The sequence below is a fragment of the Belonocnema kinseyi genome, chromosome 6 (assembly GCF_010883055.1).
Source record: "Belonocnema kinseyi isolate 2016_QV_RU_SX_M_011 chromosome 6, B_treatae_v1, whole genome shotgun sequence".
NCBI lineage: Eukaryota > Metazoa > Arthropoda > Insecta > Hymenoptera > Cynipidae > Belonocnema > Belonocnema kinseyi.
Genome location: NC_046662.1, coordinates 117,517,269 through 117,527,793, shown reverse-complemented (window position 1 = coordinate 117,527,793; position 10,525 = coordinate 117,517,269). Strand labels below are relative to the sequence as shown.

Genomic DNA, 10,525 nt, shown 5'->3' with positions numbered 1-10,525 from the left:
TAGCTCACATACTATCTAGTTGTCCAACACACGCGGGAACGACCTACATTCAAAGGCACAATGCGGCACTAAGAGTACTTTATTACCATCTCTGTCACTCCCTCAGCATTCACCTTAATATCGCTCCTCTAAATGCTCCTAGGGAAATTGAGTCAATTGTCGAGAATGGGAAGTGCCGGTTATACTGGAACTTTATATTCTCGACAATTGTTTCTGTTGCTCACTCGAGGCCTGACATGGTTCTTCTTGACTTCGAGAAGCGAACCATATTCGTTATCGAATTTTCGGCACCAGCTGACAAAAACATCATAGCCAAGGAGAATGAAAAGAAAGAGAGGTATCGAGACCTTATAAGGGAGTTGCAGCGATTGTACCAGGAATATTCTGTTAAACGGTTCTTCCTTATCATCGGCGCTCTTGGAGGTGCCAAGCTTTCACTTGCTAATGGCCTAAAAAGCATCCCTGCGTGTCAACAATATGCTAGAACACTTGCGGGAAAATGCAGAAGGCGGTTGTCCTTGGGTCACTCCGTGTTGTTAGGGTGCACGAGTGTTTCAGCAGCCTCCTCCGCTGATTTGTATAGAAACGCTCCTTTGCCCACTTCTTCGTGCTTCCTGACCATTTAAGTAGAGGGTCTCTCCATTTGCGACTATCTTGATGGCGTGAGACGTACAGTCGCGGAACAGAAGACTTAAGATGCATGCTTTTGTTCATGTGCATAACATTTCTTATCCCGATATCAAGGGATCTGAGTTCGTTCTTCGTCTATGGAACCACTCCAAATGAATAGACTACTACCGGGATCGCAAGCATGTTCATTGCAGATACTTTGTTCCTCGCCGACAGTTCGGAAGACCAAATCTGCCGGATGAGACGTTTGTATCTGCTTCAGAGAGTATACTTTATAGGTGTCACATCTTGAATGGAGCTCTGTGGCACGCCCAGAAATGCATAATTCTCTCCAGCGCAAAGGTGTCGTATAGCGCTTCTGTCGACGAGCTCAGGGTCTTCAGGGATGCTATTAAGTTTTCCTCGCTTCAAATAAACCTTGGCGCATTTGCCTAACCCAAATTTCATTCCAATTTCCTTAGTATATCGTTCGACAATCCCTAGAGCTAGATGTAGTTGCTCTTTGCTTTTAGCATAGATCTTAAGATCGTCCATGTAAAATACATAAGTAACCTTGTACTTTCGATCTGCAGGGTTGCCGCAAAAGTACCCGTCGGAATGGCGAAGTGCTATAGATAGTGACAATAATGTGCGGCAAAAGAGGAGTGGGATCATGGTGTTGCCCTGAAAGACACCTCTGTGAAAAGTGACTTTGTTAGTTGTCACACGATTTTTTTCCAGATGAGATAGTAAGTATGGTTTTCTAAAGCGGCATCAATCTATCTATGCATCTCACGATTTGCGGATGAACCTTTAAGCTTTCCAAAAGAGAGATGATAAGTCTATGGGAGGTCGAGTTGAAAGTTTTCCGATAATCAATCCAGGGCATCCATAGGTCACGCTGGTAGAATGCTGCATCTTTGCAGACACATCTATCGATGAGCAGGTTCTCCCGACATCCCGCTACGCCTTTCTTTGAGCCTCTTAGTTCATACATTTCTTGTCACACAGGTTCAATTGCCTGAACAATCCTATCATTTAGGATAGCTGTGAATAGCTCATACAGTGTGTTCAGACCAGTGATTGGCCTGTAATTCTTCGGGTCAGCAAAGTTGCCTATTTTCGGCAGGAGTATTGTGCGTCCTTCCACCAGCCACTCCGGAGTCGGCTCTTCCGACTTTAAATATTTAACTTTAAACTTAGACTTTAAACTATTTATATTTTCTGATTCTTCTTCCAGTCTATGCTGCCCTTTCTCAGACTTCTCTCCGAAATACTTCGAATAACGAGTCTGGAGTTCCCGCAGAAACTTTTGAACCTTGGCGGTAAAATTCCTACCAGATGTGATGTATTCAATCACACACTGAATGCGGAACGCGTACTGTCTTGCCCAGCCTATCTTTATGGCAAGTTGATGCATCCGTCTTTAGGTCTTATGATCAACCGTTGGTTTTGTTTTACGGTTCGCATCGGCCAAAGCTCGCGCTGCATTATACACACAATAATTGATAGCCCAGAGGTCGGATTCACCAGAAAAATGTCCACGAAGCTCGTCATCCATTTCAGCCAGATCTTTACGCTTGAGAGAAACCTTGGTGTTGATGTTTCTCCGGGTCATAGAGCATCGCTCTTCCTCTATCGGATGCGTGCCCGCGGGTGGTCTTAGTTTCGCCTCTCTTTCTATGTTGCCGACATTGTTGGCCGACCCATTGCCGGGAGCCCTGCACGTTCTGTTGTTTTTAATCGCACTGACTACAACTATGTTTGGTTTTTCATTTTTGTTCTCGCGAGAAGCTAGAGAAAGGGGTTCGTCCATCCTTGTGTGAGTGAGTTAGTATGCCAGTTCGTGGGTGGCCGTAAAGGGGTTCTCAGAAGAAAATCCGTTGCAGTGCGCTGATGACGTCTCACAGACGTGCAGCCCGTGCGCGAACCCATAAAGCCAACCAATTGCATACACAGCCTGTCGTGCTGCTTCCATATGAGCAGTGACACACACAACTAGGTCTCTATCGGCATTAGCTCGCAACGCCTTAAGCAAGTACCACCACCTTTTTCCCGTTGAGTAGGCGCGCTGCTTGCTCAAAACGTTCGTGCAATGGCTACGCCATTGTGAGACAAAATCTCGCCCACAGCGAGAGATTGGTCGCACGAAGTCGAACTTCCAGGCCTAAAATTGTATGGTTTTGAATGCTTCCATTTGATGTCCAAAGATACTCAAAGAGTTTAATTCTCCTATTTCTTTCAGAAAACCCTCCTTTCCAAACCCAACCATAATAAAAAATAAAAAAAAACTTCTAAATTATGCCCTAATTTCAGACCTAAATTTTGACGATCTATGGTGGTCCCATTTCATGTCTAAATATACCCAAAAACCAAATAGATTCAGTAACGTACGTTACTTTACGGTTACTGGAAAACTTTAACGCGTTAAAGTTACTTTTTTTTTAAATAAGTAATGCGTTACCGTTACCTAAAAATGTAATTAACTGGGTAATGCGTTATGTGAAATATTGAAATTTAATCAACAAAGCTGTCCTAGTTTTGGCGGTTAATGCTAGGGAAATGTGAATCTACATCTACCGAGTAACCTGGAATTTCTTATATTGATATACTTATCTAATAGAGTTTTATCATTATTAACGCATGCACACACTTGTTATAATATTATTTAAATTCTTGATATGTATTAATTGAAAGTTGTCATAAAATACCATTCGTAACAGCAAGCAGTTATTAGTTCACGATATGCAGAACTATTCTTTAATTTTTGATTGTGCAATACGTACGTAATTTTTTTGTCATAGGTGACCACTTCGACATCGATACATATAAACCATGGGAGTTCAATGGTACATTTCCTATACGGAGTATTGTTTTCCCCCAATTGACTGTAGGAATACCATATTTGATTTTGAAACTTATTGCTCCCTGCTTTTCCTGCGTATTTGGAACATCACTGCAATCACCATACTACCTTCTGGTGTTTCCTCGTCTCTTAATGTGCGGTTTTTCCTTCATGTCAGATTATTGCCTTTATAAAATATGTCGAATATGGAATCAAGGATTCAAAGCACGGCTGATTATTTATGCAAGCTCTTACATAATGTTTTGCTATGTAACACGAACATTTTCAAATTCAATCGAGCTTATTTTGATAGCTCTCTTATTATACTATGTGTCTCAATGTATGCAGTTTTCTGAAAAGGTAAGCATTCTTGTTTTCTCTGGTTAGTGACGGAAAAGTACATTAGTCATTTCCAAGGATTTTTGAATTTCATTGAAAATTCTGCGCGCCCATCTCAAGAATTTTCCTGGTAATTTTTTTCTTAGAGTAGATGTCGAAATACTCCCGAACTTTAAGTAATTAGTTAAAAGACCTCACATAAAATTTCTAGCAAAGGTCTTTTCGTAAAATTGGTGGAATATTCGGGTTTATGATGCTTCGCGGGGTCATGATCAAAAGTCGTACTAGGTCAATTTAACAGGAATGCTTGGTTCTTGGAACATGCGTAACGTACGGAGAAGTGACCTTCCTAAACTGTTTCGCATGCGCACTTTTTTCCAAAATTGATTTTTCTCAAAAAATGTATCTTTTCTGAAATTTACGATTTTCACATTCAACCTTGTTAAAAAACAAAACATTGATGGACCTTTGTTTGTGCATTTCACTTTCGGAGACATACAGCATTCTTTTAAATAACCCTTCTTTTCATATTTTCTAAGACTTATTTCGAAAAAGTATTTCACTGTGTAATATTAATACAAAGAAAGTTTTCAGACTACACGTTAAACTATACACATTCAACTCTCAAAGTTAAACTCTTCATTAAGTCTACCCGCCAAACTCTACAAATTAGGTCTAGGGGCTCAACAATAGCCCCGATTAATAGATGCACAGGTAGGCTTCTGGGCATAGATTTCTGTTACCGTCATGGTTATATTCTATGCTAAAAAAACGTTATTCATGTTAGTGTCCAATGTAGAAGGTTCGAGATTGATATGAATGGTATTTAAATTGATAAATCAATGATGACGTAAAATCCATTTTTACATTTTAGAGTGTGATAATTGTAATGGAATGTTGTTTTTCAAATTTAAGAATTATTTTTCTAAGAAGCGAGAGTTTCATTTTTCAATAATAAATTCCTTGGCGGTTTAATCCTTGATAATTTTCGATAGAAGAATTATTAAAGTTATATATTTTTATAGAATTGAGCAACACACGTAAGTATAACGTTGGTCGTCTTTAATAAAGACACTCCAAAAGTATAAGGTTTCACTCAGCTGGCGTCATCTCTTGATTTTTTTAACAACAAATCTCTAAGCGGTATTGCCTTTAATGTTACCGGAAAACGAATTCTTTAAACATTTTAGAATTACATCAGTATCCGAACCTGGCTTTGATTGGTTAAATAAAAAGTATGGTATAAACAATTCATTTTTTGATAAAATAAAGACTGAGTAAAGTTACACTTAAATTTGTCGCTCATTTCTATGCAAGATATATAATGTTAAAAATCCATTTGTCGGCAAATATCAAAATGTAAACTTCTATGGAATTAGTTATTTAAATCAAAGAAATGATCGCGTAACGTATGAAATTACTACTCCCAGCTTAAATAGATGGGATTCAGCTCAATCGTATGTTTTCATCTAAAACCATATCAACAACAGTAGAGTCTGTAAAACCTTTAATTATCAGTAATTACTTCGCGAAGTGTTTTAACCTTCGTACACCTTCGTAACACCTTCGTACACTCAAAATTATGAAAAAAAACTAAAATCCCACACCTCAAAATAAATGGCGATATGCAAGATTTAAAGCAAGATTTATTACCCAAAAAATCTAAGGTTAATTATGAGCTGGCCATCGAGGAATTTGACAGGCGGAGAATAAAAACAGAAGAGTCTCGGGCGCTCACTTTTCAGGGAGCTTTATACGCTCATAAAATATGGTGGGTCGAATAAAATATCTTACTTTACTCGTAGGGTTACACACGTCTTTGCGCGGGGAATTCAATGTTTACAGAACGAGGAGATGCAACCTGATGTAGATGAGATAAATGCGGAAAGCGATTCGGCGGACGATGGAAGCGAGACAGAAAGTAGCTGCAGTGGCAATAATGATCTTAGTTCACAAATATTGCTTAGCAGAAGTATTTACTAAAGTAAATGTACTAAAATTTTGCAAGTTGTGTCATCTTCATTAAAAAGATCTAATGTGACTAACATAGTACGCCATATTAAATCCGACATTTTTAATTTAAAAATTTTGAGTTAGGGTTTGAAATCAGTCACTCAAAAAAACCCCATGTGGCGTTTTGTAGTCGAATTAGTTTAATTTTCACCATTCTGATGCGCCATGTGGGATTCGCGATTTTGAATTTTGACATTGTGAGTTCGGCTTTTAAATTAGTGACCGAAAAAAACCCTTGTAGTATTTTGTAATCAGATGCGTGTAATTGGTACAATTTTTATCCGCCAGATTGGAGTCCCCATTTTGAATTTTGATATTTTTAATTTGTGTTTGAAATGAGTAACCCCACAAGCCACCAAGGAATCCGAATGCTTTGATCAAAATATTGAATTTCTGTGCGGATTAAAATAGCAAATTCCATCGTCTTTCTCTCGGAATCATCGAGCTCTAAAATAATTAACAGGTCGGACTCCGAATCAGCATGGAAAAATCTATTAGAAAGCGTATGTGGAACATAAAATATAATATCCATACGCCCGTGGTATTCGGTATATGAAATTTTTTACAAAAATTGCTAACTGCAACATATATTTTCAAGGTCGAAAAGTTTTTTTGACACTTTCTCTCTATTTTTCCTATATTCACTAAGAAGTCATTTTAAATGATAAAAAAATCATCCCTCTAGGTCATTTCTATCAAATTTTCTACAATTTTGAGACAAAATTTATCAAAACATAGGGTCCTAAATAAAGTCTCATAAGTGACTAATTTGAATTTCACGTTATATTACGATATATTGACGCTTTTTAAGTTTCCTTTGAATTAACTAATCTTTAATCGGTAATTTAAGAATATCAAGTAATTTGGTAACTGTTTACTATAAATACTCCTAGATGTTTAAATAAATTTGAATTGTTTAAACAATTTTTTTGTTCATATATTTTATTTTCACTTTTTTCGGAAGATTGAAATATTTTTGTGTTCTACTTTGCTTTTTAAGAATACTCTTAAACGTTTAAACAAATTAAAATTAATCAAGTCAATTCATCAGAAAATTAAAATGATTGAAATGTCGTGGATAAGTTAATGAACATCACTACAGGTAAATTTAAAAAACAATTGTAAAATCCTCTTTATTATATATATTTTTTGAAATACTATGCCAATTTTCTACATCTGTTAAAAAACTTTAACCTAGGTTGTGTATTCCCTTGAAGAATACCTGCTACTAGGTTGAAACGTACGTTGAGTTTTTTAAAGAAATTGACAAATAACGCTTGATTCTGTAACAACTGAATCTACTATTGTTATTTTTATTGGACCGTAAGACCAAAATAACACATTCTCTGATGAATTGACTTCATTAATAAAAACAACGGTCGAAGAAATTTGACAGTGTGGATGATATTCCAACCCTGAATATATATAATTAAATAAAGGTCAGTCACGTTCTGTGATATCATGGGTTATTTAAACTACACACAAAGAAGGTAAGTTGACGCTCCGAGGCAATTTATGGGAAATTGTATACACACTAATCGAATTTTAGCACATATTCAACATCAAGCAAATATAATTTAGATAATTTAAATTATAAAGTAATTCCAAAATTTGAAAGAACTAAGTTAATTTTTCAAACAAAAAAAGTTTGATTTATTTTAAAAAATTGGAGTCAAAAGGGACAGACACGAATATTAGATAACAAAATTGTTTAAAAAATCTACCGAATATACAAATTCCAAATGAAATTGCAGAAATTTTAGCATTAGGAAACAAACATGGTATTCCTTTTAATGCCAACAAAATACCAAGAAATCACATCATAGCTAATACTGAAAATTGCATAAAAATGTAGAGAATGACGAACTAAAATCAAATAGAAGAAAAACTCCCTTGTAGGAATCTAATCAGGAATCCGGCCGGGTCCCAGCCGGATAGCCCCGCTTTAAACCGGGCGTTGGTCGGGGAATCCGGTCAGGTAATCCGGTCAAAAAGCGGTTAAGAAATGTTGCTTCAGGCGAGAAATTGTTAACTTGTTTTGTCTTTTAAGGCGCATCGTAAGACTACGGTGAACTTTAAAAGTCAAATCAAGTGAACCAATTCTAGCGAGAAAATTGAAGTAGAATTTTATTCCCTGATGATAGAATCTCCTAGCAATTTGGAAGCCACGTGGTGATTTAAGGTTATGAAGGAAGAAAGTAAAAACTGTATACACAAGACTATATTTTGATTTAAAAATAATAATTATTCACGCTCTAAGTGGGGGTTTCAAACTAACTCTTGAAATAAGGTTGATTTTAACCACGAGTCTCGATCTTATTTGCGAACTTCGAAGAGCCGACGCGACGTGAGTGCAAAGAGCATCCTCGTTCCAGGTGCGAAACTGAAAATAACTGAGTGTCTATGCAGACGACAGACACAGCAGGCGCTATATATGGTGGTAAATTTGAAATTGTACAGGCTAAACATTGTCTGAATATAGAGAAGTTTATAACAATTGTATCATTTCTGTTGTTGCACATAACAGAATCGATAACAGTTTAATTTAAAATGTTAAATTATTCGAAAAAATGTAATGCTTTTTTTTTAAAGAATTTAAAAAAGGTCATTTTTGTTTCACTGATCTAATAAATCTTTAAATTATAATTTTTAAGTAATAATTCATCTAGCATCCATAATTACGTCTTTGATAATATCACGGCTCTTAAAAAATGTATAATTTCTACAAAAACATTAACCTGACCAGTGTCCAGCCGGCTCCCGACCATGGGATATAACCAGGGTTAGCCCGGCCAGTAACCGGCCGGCCCTGGACTGCGTGATTCGAGAAAAATGTAGCCCGACCGGCTTCCGCCCGGTTCCTGTCCATGAAACCCAGCCAGGGGTAGCCCGGCCGAGATCCGTCCAGAAACCTTGTTGTATTAGGGTTAACCGGGGAAATTTCTACTCGGGCTACAACTAAAATATTTTCAAATCATAATTTTTAAAATAAATTTAATAATACAAATAAAATTGATGAACGTATTGAACAATTTCAAAATAATCATAAAGATTGAATAGTATTTAAAGCTGATAAAGGTAATATAACCGTAGCTGCAAATCAAAATGAATATATAACAACTGTTGAAAATCTATTAAAAAATTACACTTTGTACACAAATATAAAAATTAAGCTTGTTTCAACTCTGGAGTAAAAATGTAGTGACATTGTAAACAGATGGGGAAAAAAGGTTTCTTAATTGATAGCATGCCATACATATTGAAAACACATAATAGTGTTGCTTCTTAAGCATATGTTCTCCCAAAAGTCCATAAACCAGATTTAAAATAGCGGTTTGTTATTTCCGCAGTAAGTTCTCCAACTTATAATTTTGGCAAAATACATATAAAATTGTTTAAAACCAATTTCTGGGAAAACTGAAGCTTTTGTAAAGAATAGTTAGGATTTAAAAGAAGAGCTTACAAATTATAAAGTTCCTGACTCACATTCTATAGTTTCACTTGATGTGGTATCAATGTATGATAATATTCCATTGAACCTTGTATAAGATTTTATTGAAGAAAAACTAAATTTAAATCATAATTTAACAAAAGTCTCCAAAAATGAATTTTTAATTGCCACTAGAACAGTATTGAACAACACAGTTTTTTCCTTTAACAATACATTTTTTAAACAAGTTTCAGGTTGCCCCATGAGATCTCTATTATCACCTATTGTTTCGAATTTACTAATGGAAGAGATAGAAAAAGGGCTCTTGATAATTTAACTTTTACTCCTATTCTTTATAAAAGGTATATGGATGAAATCCCAGCAATTGTTCCTACTGAATGTCACCTACGATTGAATACCACCTTTTTTATGTTACGTTTCTCATATGCTGCCCGAATTTTCAAGAAACAATGATATGTAAAATAAAAATATTTATAATTTACTGTGCTTGTGGAGGGAAGCTTCCTCTAAACCGAAGGAAGGGCGAGAGACTCGACTGACAAAGCCTATGACAAAGCCACCGAACGCGTCCTCGGGTTGCGGATAGAGGGTCCCTGTACCAAGGGCTTCTGCTGAACATGGTTACAAAAATAAATAGGCAGTCGCGGACAATTGTCCAGGGGTGGTCCCGAAGGAATCAACCCCCAAGCGGAGGTGTGAAAACCGTGCCGAAAGCTGAATGGCACCTGGGTGAGGTGTCAAGAACGGTGACTCTGGGATACCGGGCGACCTCTCAGAGTAAGCAGCCTTATCCTTGCATGTGGGGCTCTACAAGGATGGACGAACCCCTTTCCCTAGCTTCTCGTGGGAACAACAATGACAGTTGGCAACAAAGAAAGAGAGGCGACACTAAGACCAACCGCGGACAGGCATCCAATAGATGAAGAGCGATGCTTTACCACCCGGAGAAACATCAACAACAAGGTTTCTCTCAAGCCTAAAGATCTGGCTGAAATGGATGACGAGCTTCGTGGACATTTTTCCGGTGAATCCGACCTCTAAGCTATCAATTATTGTGTGTATAATGCAGCCAGAGCTTTGGCCGATGCGAACCGTAAAACAAAACCAACGGCTGATCATAAGCCCAATAGACGAATGCATCAACTTGCCATAAAGATAGGCTGGGGAAGGCAGTACGCGTCCCGCATTCAATGTGTGATTGACTACATCACATCTGGCAGGAATTTTACCGCCAAGGTTCGAAAGTTCGCGCGCGAACTCCGGACCCG

At 37.1% G+C, this 10,525-nt stretch overlaps 1 protein-coding gene across 1 annotated transcript in view; it reads left to right on the top strand.

The window, feature by feature from the left end:
- Positions 1-10,525, top strand: part of LOC117175576 (GPI mannosyltransferase 4) — a 197,895-nt gene that overhangs the window by 110,892 nt on the left and 76,478 nt on the right. Inside the window, exon 4 of the mRNA XM_033365283.1 lies at positions 3,414-3,814. Coding sequence (XP_033221174.1) covers positions 3,414-3,814 — 401 coding nt within the window. The remainder of the gene's footprint in view (positions 1-3,413; positions 3,815-10,525) is intronic.